The sequence below is a fragment of the Enhydra lutris genome, unplaced genomic scaffold, assembly GCF_002288905.1.
Source record: "Enhydra lutris kenyoni isolate GAN:26980312 unplaced genomic scaffold, ASM228890v2 scaffoldscaffold98, whole genome shotgun sequence".
Taxonomy (NCBI): Eukaryota; Metazoa; Chordata; class Mammalia; order Carnivora; family Mustelidae; genus Enhydra; species Enhydra lutris.
In genome coordinates, this window is record NW_019154182.1 from 1,320,914 (window position 1) to 1,339,373 (window position 18,460).

The window sequence follows — 18,460 nt, forward strand, 5'->3', positions numbered from 1 at the left end:
GGAGTTGAGCTTTTAATAGGTGGCTGAAGTGTGACTTTGAGTAATTCTAGCCGCAGCAGGAGCCACTTCTCACTAATTGTGACCCCAGCAGGGGCTTCCCAGCTGATTCTGACTGAACCAGGTTAAAGGCCTGCTAGATAGGGGATCGTCAACGATGCCCAAGAGGCTGATTTTTAAACGTTTATAAAGTTTTACACAATTTAATTAATTGTGTTTTCTTGGAGTCTGGGCAGACTTTTGGGTTGGGTGGGGAGACGGACATTTTCTGCTTGTCAAGATCCTAGAACCTGTAGGAACCCAAGGGCACAGAGTCTGGCAGGGGTTTTGAAGGCAGAGACGAAGCTCAAAGTCATCGTCCTGTCTTCCAAGTCCATCTTCAAAATGGAAGCTTCCCACCCCCTGTGCTCCAAACCCACCCTCCTGGGTGGAGGTGTTTAATACAGCTAAAACAGCTGAAAAGCAAATAAATCTGCAAGGTTCTGTTTTCCTTCACTGTTTTAAGTTTAAATCTAGTCTCTGGGCAGCTGGGCTCTGTGGGCAATGCCTCTGGCCCAACCCCACTGGGGAGGGGCTGGGTGGTTCTTGTTCTGGGGCAGGGGTGTGGGGAACCTCAGGAAATTTCAGTCTCAAAAGGTTTCTCACATCATTAATTTTTTTTTTTTTAAGATTTATTTATTTGAGAGAGAGAATCTCAAGAAGACTCCCGCTGAGCTTGGGGCACGACAAGGGGCTCGATCTTATGCCCCTGAGATTGTGACCTGAGGTGAAATCAAGAGTTGGACAGTTTACTGACTGAGCCACCCAGGCGCCCCCCCACATATCACTTCTAAAGCAAAGGGAAAACAACATATTAGCCTGGGCCTGTGAGAAGCAGGCCTCACGGATGGCCAGTGGTGACCAATGAAGATGGAGCGTGGGGGGTGGGGAGTAGGTCTGAACCGAGCCCCCATCCTTCGCTCGGCTGTGTGCACAGCCGGGAGCTCTGCCTCCTGAAGATGCTCTCGGGGCTGGGCATACAGCTTCTAGCTATGGAAGGGCTCCGTTCTCCCTCCAGTGGAAGGATGAAGGACTAGACTTGTCTGAGAATACGTAAGTGCTTCAGTTTCTGGGCCTTGAGGAGAAGCTGCCCCCAGGTCAAGCTTCCCGTCTTGTTTTCTCTTCCCTCCTTCATGTTTCTCCACTCACTCTGCCTCAGCATCTTCTGGGGAGATGGAAGGAAATACTGATGTCAGGGGCTTACCCCCAGGGATTTTGATTCCATTGGTATAGGGCAGGGCCCAGGGCGCTGTCTTTTCTTTCTATTCTCCTGCCTCAGCTTTATTGCCGCATAACTGACATAGAACCTTGTGTGAGTTGAAGGTGTACAATGTGTTGATTTGATCTGTCTTGCAAAGCAATCACCCCCATAGCATTAGCGAACTCCCCCGTCCCATCACATAACTACCGCTTCTTTTTGTGTTGCGTTTTATTCTCATAGCAACATTCGAGTAGATAATATAGATTTATTAGCTGTAATTGCGAGGCCATACATTAGGTCCCCAGAATTTGTAGATCTTCTCATTGGAAGTTGGTACACTTTTTTTTTTTTTTAAGATTTTATTTATTTATTTGACAGACAGAGATCACAAGTAGGCAGAGAGGCAGGCATAGAGAGAGGGGGAAGCAGGCTCCCTGCTGAGCAGAGAGCCCGATGCAGGGCTCGATCCCAGGACCCTGAGATCATGACCTGAGCCGAAGGCAGAGGCTTTAACCCACTGAGCCACCCAGGCACCCCCAGGAAGTTGGTACACTTTGATTATGTCCCTGTTTCCCCCTACTGGGCAGCTGGCTTGGGGAAGCAGTGCCCTAACCCCGTGCTCCCAGCTGGGCTCCCGCAGTACCCTGGGCGTGTGGGTGGGCCGGCATCCCCATGGGGTTGCTCACGGGGTGGGCGTTTCTGTGGCTGGGTCCAATAGGGATTCCAGTTTGGTCCTTATCCTTCCAGGGGCTTCTGTGGAGGGAGGCGGTGTTCTGTCTTCTCCGTATCCTGTCACCTGGTGTCTCTGTGAAGAAGGCTATAACATCTGAAGGTTTTGTTTTGTTTTAATCACGGCTTTATAATTACCTCTCTGTGGGTTGACAGCTGCTATTAGCGTCACCTTGGGTTCTCCTTGAGAATCTTTACATCGAGAAAGAGAGACCCAGCACCTCTGCAGCTGATGTCAGCAGCCATTAACTAAACAATAGCTTTAAAAAGTCACCAGGTTTTGTAAACACAGCCGATCCTGTCCCCTTCCAAAGGAGAGGGGGAAAAAAAGCTAGATAAATAATTTTTTAGGCAATTTGTTTTCCAGGGTCTATATTTCCCTTCTGTCTCATCTGATGTTTTTTACTACTTTGGGGCACTGGCCATAAATTGGGAGACAGCGGTCTGCTCCGGTGCCATCTCTTCCAGCCCCGGGGGGTGGGGGTTCCCTTGAAAGCCCACTCTGGGGGTTCACAGCAACAAGGAACAAAGACTTTTTGGGGAGGGGAAAAGACTTACCTTTTTTTTCCTTCCTGCCAGGGGCAGTATTATATGTGTGTGCAGGGGAGGGATGGGGAGTGGTTTGAGGTGCGTAGAGGTGATTATAGTAAATAATTCTCCTGGAAATATTGTTCTGAATTTCCATGCAAACTAGTTTCAGAGGAATGGCTAAAATTACAGCTGGCCTTTGGCTGGATCTGAAAAACAATTTCCTATTTGTAAGTGTTGGAGAAAACTGAGCGTTTCTTCCATGGAAGGTTGTGGTGTCTTTTGGAATAACCTCACACCTGCTGGCAGTTGGTGTTAGAACCAAGGCTGGGCAGGAGCTGGGGAGCCCCACTAGCCGGCCAAATGTCTTTGACATCCCTCAGCCTTCTTTTTTTTTCATTTGTCAAAGGCACTGAAAAAAAAAAATAAGACTTGCTTTTCATCTCATGGGATTTTTAAAAAAATCTAATAAAACAGTATAGATAAATACATTTTGAAAATGTAGAGTGCTACACACAAAGAAAAGGCATAATTATCATTAAGTCTAGCCTCAGCCGAGTAAGACTCTCTGTTTAGACGGTAGTGAAGTCAATCCCAGCATCCCGACAGGTCACCCACGACTCAGTGTGCAAATAAGTGAGAGATTCTGAAGCTTAATTTTTTCCCCCCATTTGGAGTATTTGACATTTGTAGTCGTGATGGCAAGCAAGATGTTTTAAAGTCTTTTCATTTCGAAAGACATGGAATCCTGCAGAGAAGGAAGTCAGTTCTAGCTGAGTTTGACAGCTGTTTTTAACTTTCTCCAAGAATCAAAGCCCAGATCTGGAACGAGGGGGAAACCGCACTTTCTCTTCTTGCTCAGAATCTTGAAATGGAGAGATGGTGGAGATGCACTTTACAAACAGAGGTAGTGAGGGATTGTCAGCTCTGCTCTTCCAGAGGGCTCGAAAAAGATGGTTTCGTAGAAGTGAGTCTGCCCGTGTCTTGTAGATGGCAGGGTATGGAGGCTGGCGTGCCCATCACAGCTTTCTGGATGAAAGAACGGGCCCCTGGGAGCTGGATTTCGGGGCTGAGGGATGGAGCTGTGGGGCATCAGGCTTCTGGCTCCCAGTTCCAACCATTAGGAGTGCGAGAGACTCTGGCTCCCCAGGGTGACCGACACATTCACCACGTCCTCCTCCTGTCTCTTCCTTCTCCCTGTTTCTCCCTTCATCTTCTTCCTCCAACTCAAGCCCACCCGGCTTGTCCTGTCCGGGCACTACCTGACTCCTGCTGGGGCTGCCATTCCAGCCAAAACAGGTTGTTGACTTGTGTGCGAGACTTCGGGGCTGTCTGGAATGACGGCATTCAGGACCCAGACTGCTACCCGGGTGGAATTCTGTGGTCACAGGGCCCATAGGCTATCAGTCAAGTTACTTTCTGAAGTCCATGAGACTTCAGTAATCAAGCCAGCAGTGTCCAGGGTGCTCCATAAAATTGAATTAGAGTGCGGAGTGAATGAACCGTTTGCTCCTCTGCGTGTGCAACGAATCGTTAATTACATTTCATAAAAATGTCGGGATGGATTGATGAAGTTTATTGAAACTTCAGGTGGGCCCAGGGAGTGAACCAAGGTGCAGCATAACGTGTTCTGTTAATGGAGGCCCAGAACGCATTTACCTTATGGCAGTTCAACAGCTTATCTGATGTGAGGCTACTTAAAAATATATTACCTTTGCAAGGCTTTCCTTGGGAAGATGCAGCGGGTGTGGGCAACCTGTAAGGCGTCAACCGAATGATCGATAGACAAACATGTTGATACTTCTAATTCAGTGCACCAGCCCCCCTGATACGTGCAAAGCACCGGTCTATTTCAGAAAAAAGAATGTATTCCTCAAACCCCTTTCATTCATGTTGCGGGGTGGACAAGACAAGTCTTGTCAAACGTAAGCTTTTCACAGCGCTGGAAAAGTCTCTTTGGTCATCTGCCCTGATTTATCTACTGACATGGATTATTTCAGGTTCTGAACTGGGTACACGATGTAAGGAAAGAACTAGGTGCTGCTTAGGGTGAACCGCCACACAGACCCAGGCTGTGGACAGAAGCTAAATGTCGTCTCGAAAATTGTATTTATACTTGCAAAAAGCTATCACTGTTCCACCAGAATATTATATCTGCTTTTTTCCCCCATGAGTCCTTTTGATGGAACTGGAAAATTGTGTTTTTCCCTTGGGGCAGAGCTGTATGCTGCGTTCCTAATGGGTTAGCGGAAGAGGGGAAGCACTTCCCCCTCCTCGGCTCTGGGGGTCTCCATGGGTGTTGACGGTGGCCGGGCACCCCTGGAAGAGAGTTGGCCCAAACAGGAATATGGGTATAATATGCACGTCTTAAACTGATCTCCTTTTCCGTGGTGGGCTCTCTTGGGCCTTTATAACCAACATTCCTTCTTGGTTTCCAGCTTTGGGAAGGAAAAGTGCAGACTCATGAGTCTTTAATGGGTTGGGTCCGTTGGTGACATTATTTGAAAAAGACAAGACAAAAGGGAAACCCTGCTCTTCCTACTCCTTCGAGCATAGGAAGTGGGTTGGGCTCAGCAAGGACGAGGTTCTTGGGTGGAGGGAAGGTGGGTTGGGTGAGAGTGACCCATCTGAGAAGTTGTGGGATTGGGCTTGTCCCTCGTGGACACCAGCAGTATGCTTTCCAAGGCAGAGACATGGGTTTGAGTAAAGGCCTGGTCTTAAGGAGGGGGAAACTGAGTCAAAGCCACACAAGTTGCCTGCTGTGGTACATTTAATTTCTTTTGCACAGTGTGTAATTCACCTGTAGTTTGGCCTAAGTCTGGTGGTTGGGATGGTAGCCAGAAAACATCGGTGACCCATCTTCTTTGATGCTAGCTGGGCCCTGCTTCACCTTTGACCTTTAGTGCCTCCTGGCACCTTGGCCTTAGAGACCCCTCTGCTTTACCCCAGGGGAAGCTGACTTGGGGCTCTTAAAGCAGCTGGGTCCTTGGCCAACATGATAGTCTCTATCAGCTCATTGTCCTTGATGCTCGGACCTGGAGGCCTCTCACTGCATCACGTATGGGGATATACGGCAGGAGCCCAGCACTGCCCTGGTCTTAGTAGGTGCTCAGTAAATGTGGAGGGATGAGGAGGAGTCCTGACCTGCTCCAGGACTGACACAGGGACCCTGGAAACCCTGTGTTCCTCTACCACTGCCTGCCATGGGGAGAACGGTGGGTGTCAGCCGCTGCTCAGCAGCCTAGCTCGGGGGAGGGGGCGACCTCTGCTCTCAGAGAGCCTCCTGCCAGGCACCCTCAAGGAAGCTCATTCCAGACTCTTCCAGGGCATTCTCTCTGATGCTGACTCCTTCCGGGAGGGAATAGGCTGCCTGGCGCCCAGCCACTCACACCTACTTTTGTGGCTGCAGCTGGGTGCACTCGGCCCCCACCTACAGACTCAAACCAGCCCCAATCCTCTAAGAGGGGGCGCTTTTACAGGGAGCTTGGCCTTGCTTCCGCCTCCTACGGATCTGACTCCTACTTCCTATTCTGGTTCCCAGAACTCGACTTTTTATTGTCCCTGTGGTTACACCCCCACGTTGTCTCACCATTTCATGAATGGTGCCCCCGGCCAGCCCCCCTGTGTTTCTCTGTTTCTGCTGTGTTTCTTCAGACCTTGGGAAGTCTGCCCCTAAGCCCTAGCCCAGGACAGGGTCTGCTTCTCCCTGAAGCCGCTTATTCGTGAGCTGCCTCTCTCTCTGCCTGCTGGCTTCTCCTCTGCTTGGCTCAGTGCCCAGCCCACCCGGGGCCCACTGCAGCTGGCCTGCCCAGGTGGGCAGACTGTGTCCTAAACCTGGCTGTTCTCACACACGTACCTCAGCCATGCCCTGCCTGCCTCGGGAGCTGGACTTCCTCCCATTTCCTGTGGCCATCCACTCACCCCTGTATGTGGCTCGGCCCGGGAACCCACCCTGCTGACGCGGAACTCCGCTGGGACAGTTAGCGCAGCCCCACAGCAACCGTGTGGGTGGGGACAGACGCCTCCCAACAGAGTGGGGGCGGTGCGGCCCCTCCGGCAGTTTAATCATCTGTTCCTTGGGTGCCTTGGAAAAGATCATCCTTGTCACCCCTACTTTAATAACTGGAAAAGTCACGGTGAATCCATTTACAGATGGCATCGTCCCCAGGACCCAGAGGACATCTTCTTGAGCCAGGATCTATTTCAACAAGGAAGGATTTGAAGTCTATAATTTTCCCAAACTTAAAAAAAAAAAAATCAGCTTTGCTGCAGATCTGGGGGCTGGCCCCTTAGCTGTACCCCGTGACTGAGAATTCTTGAGCCGGTATTGAATCACCCAATTACTGCAAATTCGTTTCTAAAAAGAAAGCCCTCCACAGCCGCCCGTGGAAACATTCCAAGATCTGCAGCAAATATCTAGCGCATTGGCAGAAGTGGTTTGGGCAGGAGCAGGAGTTCTTCACCTCCCTTTCAACCTCGGCGGAAGTGCAGATGACCGGGGAATGAAGCTGGCGGAGAAGCCCCCCGGGGAGACCGGGGTGCGCACGAGGGTTTGTGTGCGTGCAAGTGTGCACGTCCTCGAGCTCCAGCCCCCGCGGGGCATGCAGGGCAGGCTGCGTATTTGCAAGGCTGGGTCGCACCCAGCCTGTCGGAGAGGCGTGGGGATGTGCAGGGCCGAGCACCCGAGACACGCCCCTGAGACACGATCCTGGGCCGCTCAGCTCAGCCGCGGGAGTGGGCTGGAAGCTTTGGGTGGAGGGTTTTGGTCTGTGCTGGGGAAGGAGGAGAAGGAGCAGGGTGTGTGTCTCCATTCCTCCTTAGTCTTCCTATCTCTGGAGTGATCGGCTCCTAAATAAAGCTCTCAACAGTGGCGTGGCCAAAACCCTGGGCCACTATTTAATCTTAAAACAAACAAAAAACAAACCACCACGCTTTCCAACCATTTGTACAACTATGTTTGCTTTAGGCAGATGGTGTGAGGGAATAGTCATAGGCAACGAAATGGAACAAAAAAACCAAGGGATTCTGGTGCCAGGCACACCTGTTCGAATTTTTGCTCTGTACTCTTCCTGGCTGTGTGTCATCAGGCACAGGCACGACACTTTTGGGCTTGGGGGTGGGGGAGGGGTGCTATCTGCTTTATTCTTTACTGTGGGGGTTAAATAAGTCCATGAAACTCACCCCAGCAACCCCCCCAGCCCACCAAGCAGCCTGCGACAAATGCATTTTTCCCCTAAATTAAGGCCAGTACTTGAAGGATTAAAGAGCGTCAGGGTCCAAGGTTATAGTTAACCTTTGTACCCCAATGCAAACCAGAATCTGGGACCGAAAATGGCAAAGGTTTAGGACTCAGCAGACTCTCTGGGCAGTGCACCTTCCAGATCTTTCTAGGATGCTTCAATAGGAATTTGCTTGGCCACCCTCCCTGGGACAGTCTGATGCTTGGCTGTCACCCATCGCCTTGTGGGGTGGCTGACATCCGTGTGACCCTGCTGGTTAGCCGGTCAGGCTACTTCCCTCTGTTGAGGCTTGTCCTGGGTGTGGCTGGCTCGGGCTTCCCGTTGCAGCCCTTGGCCCAACACGCAGAGCTCTGGGGGAGACGCGCCCCTGCCACCGCCCCTCAGTTCTGGGGCACAGGGGCTGTTCCATGGCTCTGTGTCCTTCTTGGGGCTCTCCTCACTGCTGCTGTGGAGAAAAAGGACAGCTGCCGATCAAACGCTCCTCAGTGGTTCCTTCTGCACCCCCCCGCCCCCCTCGACCTCCACCCTGCCTCTCTCAGTCCCTCGCTGTCTGTCTCAGCCACAGGCCCATGGACTCCCGGTGCCCCGCCCCCGCCCTCCCTCACCAGGTCTGCCTGGCTGGTGCCGTCCCGGTGTGCGCCCGCCCGCCGTGGTTGGCACCGTGGGAACCGAGCCCCGGGGTCTGTGCGGACAGCAGGAGTCCTGTTCTTCCCCTCACGCCCAGGATCCCGCTGCTCTGAACAAAGCAGCTCCCTCAGGAACTCTGGGAGCCGGGCCTTTATTTTATTTTTGTTTTTAAAGCACTTCTTATTTAATAAAGGGCTAGGCTTAGCTAGTCGAATTAAAAATAACACCAACAATAACAGCCAAAAAAAGCAAACCAAACCAAACCCCACCGCACCCTGCTTTGCTCAGCTGTCTGCCTTTTCCTGAATGGAGTAAAAGGGAAAGTGCCGGGCCCAAGCCTGGCATCTGGCTAGAACAGAGCCTCCCAGCTGCTGAGTGACACCAAGAGAGGAGGGGCTTTGAGGGGAAAGGGACACCGAGTGTGCACTGTGGGTGCAGAATGGAGAAGGACCACAAGCGTGGAGCGAGCTGAGGCCAGAAGGGGGACCAGCTCTGAAGGCCACAGGGGCTGTGTGCTGGCCGGCTGGCCTCATCGCTCCTGCCTGGAAGTGGGAGTCTGGCTGTCCGGGTTCAAGTTCTGCACTTACTAGCCGTGTATCCTGGAGCATGTTCGTTACTCTCTCTGACTCCCAATCCCTTCTTTGTAGAACAGAGATGATAAAAGTGCGCATCTCATGGGGCGCTCGGAACGAGCACGTGGTAAGCGCTCAGTAAACGGCCCGCGGTCACTCTGCTTGCTAGCATGAACAGGAAGTCACCCCTGGACAGGAAACGAGGGACCACCCTGTCGCATGACGGGTAGGCACCTGAGGGTCAGAGCCTCGCCATCAGTCATCTCAGGTCCAGGACTGGACCCGGCTCCCCATGTGCGAAGACCAGAAGGTCCTTCTCTCCGCCTGTGACAGCGGGTTCTCTGCCATCCCCGGAGTTTTATCATGCACCGCGCTTGGCTCTGTGGTTAGGCTTCCCCGAGCTGTCTGACCAGCGGAGGGCGAGTCTGAGTTTGGATCTCACTAGGATGGGGGTGGCCGGAATGTGGGGCGAGGTAGGGTGGGAACTGAGATGGGTATACCCAGGATTTTTCCACCGTGAGCGTCTCCCTGTGTTCCTCAGAGCCAGCCTCATCCGCGCCGGGCTCGGGCCCCATTTCTGGTCCCTGCCTGATCAAGGGTGATTCTGCGCTCAGGACCAGCCTGATGCACCTCAGGACCCTTTGCTGCTCCGCGACTGGAGGTGCTGGCAGGAACGGGAGGGGCAGGGCCAGTGTCTCCGGTCAGTGGAGGTGACAAAGGATTTTGTCCTAGAACTGTGTCTTCTCTGACCCCAGCCAGGTTGAAGCTCAGGCTTGGAGGTAGATTTTCCTGCTTGCCACGTGGCGACTGTGGTTCCCCCTGATCCCAGAATGGCTGGGGAGGCAGGCTGCCTAGCCACTGCCCGGCGGTAGGTTGGGAGCCTGATCCAGGAAACAGGGTTGGGGGATTGGGCTGCCAAGAGCCCCTGCCTGGGTGGTCCAGGCCAAGCAAAGGCTAAAAGCACTGTATTGAGGGGAGAAAGTCTGGACCCTTCTTGAATGCTCACAGTGTCCCAGCGTGCTAAGACCTAGAGACGGCACCTCCGTCAGGGGATTCAAAACATAAATAATAGCTAAAGCTTAGTGACTGAGCTTCCTGGGTGAGCCTCCTAGGACCGTTGCCAATCCCCTGGGCCCCAAGATCGGGAGGATATAAACATCATCATTTTTTCTATAAAAGGGGTTTGTGCCTAGCACTGGATGACGAGAAGTAGGTCAATGCCAGGGGTAGGCCAGGTCATCCCGCCTCTGATGCAAGACACCATGGGGCGGTGGCATTCCTACAAGTCCCTGCTTGGGGAAACGGCCAGTTCTGAGTCTTTCTGCCTCTGTCCCACTGGCCTCTTGGCCAGTTACACGATCTCAGGCAAATCATGCCTACCTCCTCGGTCTGGTTTCTGATATGCAGGAGGGCAGGTAAAAAAATGCATCTACAGAGTGAGAAACACTCCATGCTGGCATGCTTCTGCTCGCAGATGTCAACTTTACAGGGGCGGAGGGGTAGAGGGATGGGGGGATGAGCATTGTCCCATCACATTCAACAGGTGCTCAGTTTCAGCTCCGAGTGGCTTGGAGGTGTGGTCTTGCCAGGAGGCAGGGGAAGGAGTACGAGCCATTATTGTGACCTTTCAGGCAACCTTGGGAAGTCTCCTGTTTAGGAATCCTCCTTTCTTTCAAGCTATAAGCACTTCTCGCTGCCCCACCCCCCACCACCCCATCTACCCCATCTCCCTAAGTATTGAGATTCAGGACATAAAACAACCTTTTAGGCTGCCCTATTCTGCGGAGAAGCCTGAGAGAAGGGCATTATTTTCTTCTTGAACAATTTTATGTTACTTTATTATTGCTACTGCTGTTTTAAAATGTTAGTGTTTTTAATTAATGCCATTTTATTGTCCCTGTTCTCCCGAGCTCTTCTCCTGAAGGGCACAGTTTTAGAAATGTAATAAGAGAGTAAGTGGCCGGTGCGAGGAGTAATGCATTAACATTTATAGAGGTTCTTAGATGAAAAGCACTGTGCTGTAGGAAGTTCATTTTAGATTTAAGAAAAGAGCAGCATTACATTAAGATTCTTGCAAAAAAATAATCAATATTTCATTTCTTTCAAGTGGCTGGGGAAGTTTATATAACTATAATAATGCACAACTTTCCCTAGATAATAACTTTATTTAAAATCGGCTGCCGAGCACTTTGTAAAAAATTACCATGTATGCCTCAGCAGACTGTGAAGTCCGTAACCCGTGTCACTCTGGTCGCAGCAGGGGGCCTTTCAAAGATGGCAAGGACCAGGACGGTTGAACTTTGTCCCATCTGATATCGAGACACATTGATAAGAGATTTCTCCAACAGGTCTCCGAGTTTTCTCCCTATGTTGCATTCTGGAAAAGATGCCATTTCCCCATGTGTTCTACCCACTTGGGCACATGTGTCTTTCTTTCCGTGTTCAGGCACTGGCTCTACCATGATTCATGATCGGCTACCATCCCATGCCCAGGCCTGCCTGCATGGCTGGGCCAATGACATGCAAGTCAGCTACCCTCACAAGCAGCACACACTGGGAACTCAGTCTGCCAAGGGTAGTGATGGCCATCCTTCCACCGATTCTGGGACTCAATGCCCATGAAAGGGTTTTTTTCTTGCTCTACACACCTCCACACGGGGAGATGGAAGTGAGGCTAGAGTGGAAGGGAAGTAGAGGCAAGTCTTTGGGGTTGTGGGAAAGCTAAACCTTTATATTTCATACTTCTAGGACATCTCAAGGCATGTCCCCTGGGTGTCCCCGAGACACTTTGGAGGGCCATCTATGAGGTCAAAACTATTTTCAAAATACTACCAAGATATTATTTGCCTTTTCCACTCATTCTTTCATAAATATAGAGTGGACTTTTCCTGTCTACGTTCTGTGTGATATCACTCCAGATGGACAGCAGAAGCGGTTCTGAGAAGGCTGCCCTCTTTCCTGGAAGCCAGACATGAAAGGGATTTGCAAAAATATAAGACAATGACTCTCTTTTCACTAAATGTTTTGGTTGTGGAAAATATACCTACTTTTTAATGGTAATAGATAATGGGGGTCATTGAGAAAATGAATTCATAGATATTTTAGGTATTTCTCAACTGTAATTCATAATACAGTAAGAAGTGAGAGATACAACCCACCTACACAAAGGTTCTTTTGGGTTCTCCGTAATTCTTAAGAGTTTTAAAGGGGTCGTCGGGCCTGAAAGGCTGAGAACCTCAGTAAACCAGAGACAACAGAAATCAGGTTGCTGGTTCCAGACAGCTTGACCGTGGCTCAGTGGAGGTGGATGGGTGGGACCTCACTTCGGTCTCCTTTTCCTCAAATGTAAAATAAAGGGGAGGGTATGCTTGGATTAAGGTGATTGTTTTAAACTCCATTTTTAACACAGCAGAGCTTCTCTCAGTTAAAATCTTTCTTGGGAGCCTGAAATGAGTGACAGATGAAAGTGCGGCTGCTCAAGGATGGGTCCGATGGCGGGAGGCAGGTCATATCGCAGCCCCCTGTCCTCGGCCTCTCCCCTTGGAGCACAGTCTGGAAACTACTGACCCAGATGACCCCAAGGGCCTCTCGGCTCTGGCCCGAGGACCCTCCTTACCTGCTCCTGCTGAGCGCGGGTTGACAAGCATCGCTGGGGGCGCCGGGGACAGGCAGCCTAAGGCGGACGCTTGGCCGGCGGTCAGAAGCTGTCCTTCTGATGAAAGGCTGAGGGTTGAGGGCACACAGAGCCATGCCCCGCTGTGAGCCTGCCCTCTGCCGGGGCCCTGAACTCCTCCAGCCCCCTGTGGGGGTCCCGCGAGGGCCACCAGCTTCAGGGGGCAGCGATGCTGCGGCAAGTGGGTGGGCTGTCGAAGGTGGCAGGGCAGCCTCAAACAGAGAGGAGGTGGCTGGACAGAATATGGAACGTGTGTTCCCAGACGCTTTGGCCGTGGCTGCCTGACTGTCCTCAGAGTCTCTTGTTTGCTTGTGCCCCAGAGCAGGGGACACTGGGGGGGAGAGGGAGGTAGCAGAGGAAGGGGAGCTCACTTCTGTGTGCTGGGTAGCGGGGCTGGAGGTGTGCTGTGCGGGTGGGCTCACCGGGGGAGTGTTGGGAGGCCTGTGCCGGGGTGGGGGGGAAGCTCCTTCCTTCATTGTTGGGGAGCTTAGCACCGTGGGGCTTATCGGAGGGCTGAACGGTGGGCTGGGGGAGCCATGCACGGGGGGAACACTTGGCTGGGCAGGTCTGTGAGAGGAGGGCTGCCTCCTGTCCACTCGGGGTGTCCAGTACCCCCTGGTGGAAGAGGCCTTCCTGACCAGCAGGGGGCTTCTCTCCTGGGTCTGCCTGGGGGCTTCAGGAGAGCGCGACCCTCGTGTTGGCCTGGCCAGGCTGGGTTCCAAGGTCCTGTTCTGCCCAGATGCGTGGCTGGAGTGGTGCCAGGGGATGACCTTCTGGGGATGCTTGGACAGGCTGGTGACCCTGTCTGCGGGTGCCTGACTTGGACCCCCTCTGCCCTCCACCTCTGGGTTTCTGCTGGTTGCTGGCGGGCGGCTCAGGTCCATGGTGAGCTTTCTGGTACCGCAGCCGCTCTTGCTGCCCCCTGGCCCTGTGCTGTGGGGCCTGGTGGGGGCAGTCGTGCTCTTGCTGGGTAGTAGGTCAGTGGGGCTCATGGAAGCTCTTAGCTTCGGGGAAGCCCACGTTCTCCGGGCAGGGTCAGCCCCTCCCAGTCCTGGCACATGGGTCCCCTTGGGAGAGCTCCCTGCTGGCGTGCTGCTCTCTGGGGGCTCCAGAGAGGTGAACGACTTGTCCATCAGGATTTCCAGAGGCGGTGGAGGGAGATGCTCTGGGTCATCTTCTGTTTCACTGTTGAAACTGAGGTCCTCCTTCTTGGGTGCTCCTGATGTCAGCAGACGGGGGAAGATAGGCGATAAGGGCCTCCAGCCTGGGTCCTCCTGGAGAGATTCTCTACTTGCTGCTGGAGAAATTTGGGGTTTGGGATACAAAGGGGCAAGCCCCCTGTAAATGAGAAATCTGGGAGGCATGATGGGGATCCCCCACTTCCTGAGGCCGGGGCTTGGCCCAGCGTCCTTGGAGTCCCCTAAGGTCCTCAGACTCTTGGCGGGACTGAAGGTTTCAATGAGTTTCTTGACGGATGTTCTGCTGGGACACCCCCTGACATTCCAGTCCTCGGCCCCTGGAGCCTCACTGGTCTTCTCACCCGACGGGGTGGTGATTGGCCCCCCCTCCCCCTCCCCCGGCCGGGGCTTTTCACCCTCAGGATGGAGACCACATTTCTGCAAGATGCTCTTGTCCTGACTTGGCAAAATGACGAAGTTCTTGGTGAGGGAGGCCTTCAGCTTGCTGATGGTGTTGTTCTGGGAGCCCCTGCTGGCGTCGGGCCTCAGAGCCGCAGCTCGGGGCTGCTGCACCCGGTCTGGGCTCCGTCCCTGCTGCCGTGCACCCAGGGCATAAAATGCCTCCAGCCTCCGGCTCAGGTCTCTCTGGACCCTCCGCAGCTCCTGGAAGGTGGGGTCCTCCATGTGGCTCTGCAGACATCCCTCTGACTGGGACCTCCTCTGCCTCATAGGGGCCCTGCTGCTGCCGCTGGCTGTGCTGGGTCTTGGGGAGACCGCTGTCCTCCTCTCCTCCTCATCGGCCCAGTCCTGGGTCCCAGAAGGCACAGGGACAAACTTGATCCTTTCACTGATTGCTTCCTTCATCTTCAGAATCATTTCCTGGGCTTGGGGGCTCTCGAGCCTCCCGGGGTGTGGCTGAAATGGGCTCTCTGAGCCACCAGGTGAAGAGCGTGGCCTTGGAGGGGAAGACTTTTCCTGCCATGGACATGGACTCATACGGCTCACCTGGTCTTCCTCCCCCTCTGGGCTACTGTCCTCCCCTTCACTGAGGGAAGGAGTGTCCTTTAACCTGGAACCTTTAGAAAAATCTGCTTCCATGGAGACCCCGATCCCAGGGGACTCACACAGAGTACTTTCGCCCATCCCCAGAGGCCTGGCGGTCATCGTTTTTGGGCTTGGGCTTGAGGGGCATGGGCTACCTGCTCCCCACTGTGCCGCGGGCTGAACCTTTGCAGTCGGAGGCCTGGAGAGGGGGCAGTCCTGGGGTCTGTCTGCACCCATCCGGGAAGGACTTTGCGGCCAGGTGTTTCCTGACAGCCTGGCTTCCCCTGTGGCTGAATGCACTGGCTTGCATTCTGTGGGCTCCGACCCCGAGTCCCAGCTGGCTTGCTTGCCCAGCCTGTCCCCCAGCTGCACAGACTCGTTGTCCCCACCGATGCCGCTGTCCTCAGAGCACAAGGGTCCACCCTGCATCCCAGGGTCCCCGCGGCCGCTCGCCAAGCTCTCCAGCTGCCCCAGAGCCCTTAGGAGGCATTCATCTGCAGCCCTCTTTGCGCTCAGCTTCTTTCCCAAGTGGCTCGCAGTGGCGTGGTGGTAACTGCTGGAGCCCTCCAGGAAGCTGCCAGTGACGGAGGCCACCGTGCCACTGAGCCCCAGCAGCTTGCTGACTGTGTACTGCAGAAGCTGCTGCAGGAGGTCTGGCCGCTCCTGGGACTCTCCTTTCCTCAACGGCCAAGCCAGATCCTCCTGGACTTCGTGGAGGAGCGTTTCTCCATCCTTGGAGATCTCGCCCAAGAGCCGGTTGACCTCATCAAAGCACAGCAGCAGGAAGGTGACCATGGGCTGCAGCAGCTCTTGGGTCTGGGTGGCCTGATGGATGAGGCACAGGATTGCTTCGTACTTGGAGAGGCAGGAGTGGAGGTAGGTGTAGGCGTGCTGGTGGGCCTTCACCAGGGGCTCAGGGAAATCCACTTTGCTTTCAGGCTCATGAGCAGGAAGGATGGTTTGGCAGCAATGGTCCTGTTGGCCACATGTGTGGCATCTCAGCTTCCTTTGCTGGGTATTCCTTTCTTCACTCTCTTCCCCGGAAAAGCCTGCCCCTTGTGACCCGTGGGAGCTCTGCGTCTCAGATGGAAGGTCCTTAGCCCTGTGGCTTTGTGACTTGTCCAGCTGGGGCGGGGAGGTTTCGGTTTCTGGGGGCATTCCCTCCATAGCTTTCCCTTGGCCTGCAGTGAGATCTCTTGTGAGCCGATAGAGACCTTCTGCTGGGCTTTGGGTCCACCTGGCCCTTCGCTGTTCCTCTGCCAGCCTCTGTCCCTGGGACAGGTCTCCCCCAGAGTCATAGCAGGTGCAGCTTGGAACCAGCAAAGGGATAGAGCATCTTTCACTGGCCCCCTGACATCCTGGCAGAATTGCTTTGGGCTTTCTAAAAAACTGGATGCCACTCTTAGCAACGCTATTAACAATGTCACTGTGAGAAGGTGTGCACCCCATGATTTCAGCCTATAGTCCTCTCCCACCCACAGTCTTCACAGTTTTCAGAGAACTGTCCTTGAAATACGAGTGAAAGGCAGCCTTACGAGTCGGTCCAGGCAATTTCCAGGCCAGAATGCTCTGAGGTCCATGGCGCCGGGTCCTCGGAACCCCCTTTCCTTCCTTCCTTGGCCCCACCGCGTAGAGGCGGCGGTGCCTGTGGTCTTGTTGCTCTGTGTCTCGAACCCTCTGCTGTGAGTGAGCAGCGGGGCAGTTCTCCAGGACCTCAGTCTTGTGGATTATGCGCCTGCGTTCTGCTCTGGTCCCGACAGATGTGGATGGCAAGTGGAACTTTAAGCCTATTAGGTTAATCATGGCCTAGCCAGTCAGCACTCGCAGTGTGTTCTAATATAGAACTTCTCAGCATTTACTATCTTGGGAAGCGGATTATTTTTGCACGTGCTTATGCTTTTAATTCTGTTCAGACGCCTGCCATATGAAACCTAGAGAAATGAGCCCTAATTGCAGAAAGCTCTGGAAGAGACGTATTTGTGGAAGAGAAGGGAGGGATTGCCGGCTACAGATCCAGGCAGAGAAGTGACCTTCACAGTTTAATAAGGGTAACCCAGCCAAGTGTTCTCCAACCTGCTATTATCAAGGAGACCCCAAAACACACAATAGACAGTAATTGGAGCAATTCGTTGTTGTTTGTGTGGTTTATACAAACACAACGGCTCTAGCGTTAGAGAACTTCTCTAAATAAGACAGGGAATAGAGAAGGCAATGTGGCTTCTCTTTACACTAGAAAAGTGAGTTTGATAGCCGTGGAGCCGTCTTCCCTAGTTTGGAGGGGAAAGCAGAGAAAACTCACTATCATGTAAAGCTCAAGGCTGGTCCCTGTAGAGCAGAGGGGCTCAGAGAGCAATCCAGTTCAGACTAGACATCCCTACCCACCTTCTGTGCCCTGTGGTTCCAATGTCAGTTCAGTTTCCAAAGCCTTTTAGGGATCTTTCCCCTATGATGTGCCGAGAGCAATGCTCTCAAAGAAAGAGGATTTTAGGGGTGCCTGGATGGCTCAGTGGGTTAAAGCCTCTGCCTTCGGCTCAGGTCATGATCCTGGGGACCTAGGATCGAGCCTCGCATCAGGCTCTCTGCTCAGCAGGGAGCCTGCTCCCCCCACCACCCTCTGCCTGCCTCTCTGCCTACTTGTAATCTCTGTCTGTCAAATAAATAAATAAAATCTTTAATAAAAAACACAAGCAAACAAACAAAAAAACAACAATAACAAAGAAAGAGGCTTTTAATTAAATCTTTCTCATAGGAGAGTAAGCCAACCCTAGGCAGCGGGGAGCCATTGGTCATTAGGAGTAGAACATTAAGGAAAAATGTATTTTTCTTTTTGACCACAGCTTTTACACAATCTGAGCGTGGAGACCTTGTCCATAGTGAAGGGTAGAGTCTGCCCATTTTAGTATTCCTTTTAATTTTGTAAAAACTGCCAGAAGTCTAGAGTGAGGAGTAGAGAGACTTGGGTTCAAATCCTGCTCCTTCTCCTTTGAGTTGGGAGAAGGGAGTCATTTAAATTCCCTGAGGTAAAGACCATCTTTGGAATGGGGATAATGGTACCTACTTCATGGAGCTGTTGTAGGAATTAAGTTAACTCATGTTTGGTAAGTGCCTGGCCAGTGGTAAATTAAAAAAGAAAGAGGAAGGAAGGAAGGGAGGGAGGGAGGGAGAGAGAGAAAAGGAAGAAAATAAATTCTTTATTCCTTTCCTCCTGGCATCTAAGCCACTTATAATAATAAAAGTCATAAGAAAATTCATGAATTATTCCAGGACCAAGCCCCAATCCTTTCCTGAATTACCTGGAAATAATGCAGCTCTGGATCTGGGTTTTGGTCCTTCTGTGGGTGTAGAATGGCCCTTTGCTCAGCACACTGTGGCCTCAGGATTTCCTCCTCATGTCATTACTCTGCCCTTAAACACGCAATTCCCATCATCTGCATACTAAGGGTTTTTTTTTTAATTGTACCATTTCTCATTTTTGCTGGTTGCCAATTTCTAATTTTCCTAATAGAAAAAAAAAAAAAAAGATCGCATTGAGTATCTTCTGAAGTTACTTGAGATTGGACTTGATATTCTGGCTGTTTTCATTCTCTCTTACAGAGCCCTGTACAACTGATGAAAATAATCCCGTGGGCGTC

At 52.5% G+C, this 18,460-nt stretch overlaps 1 protein-coding gene across 1 annotated transcript; it reads right to left on the reverse strand.

Annotated features, from left to right (window-relative positions):
* Window positions 1–7,998: 7,998 nt before the first annotated feature.
* LOC111139275 (chromosome unknown C2orf71 homolog) lies at window positions 7,999–16,277 on the reverse strand. The gene is made up of 2 exons (XM_022491513.1): window positions 12,550–16,277; window positions 7,999–8,179 (listed from the first exon to the last, which is right to left on the reverse strand). The coding sequence occupies exons 1-2, from the start codon at window positions 16,275–16,277 to the stop codon at window positions 7,999–8,001; spliced, it is 3,909 nt and encodes a 1,302-aa protein (XP_022347221.1).
* Window positions 16,278–18,460: the final 2,183 nt, after the last annotated feature.

Bases quoted from the DNA above. Each gene is read 5' to 3' on its own strand.
- LOC111139275 (XM_022491513.1), bottom strand. From the start codon at position 16,277: ATGGGGTGCACACCTTCTCACAGTGACATTGTTAATAGCGTTGCTAAG. The intron at 8,180-12,549 runs GTAAGGAGGGTC...TTTTCTCCACAG, and splicing joins CCCGCGCTCAGCAGGAGCAG to CAGCAGTGAGGAGAGCCCCA.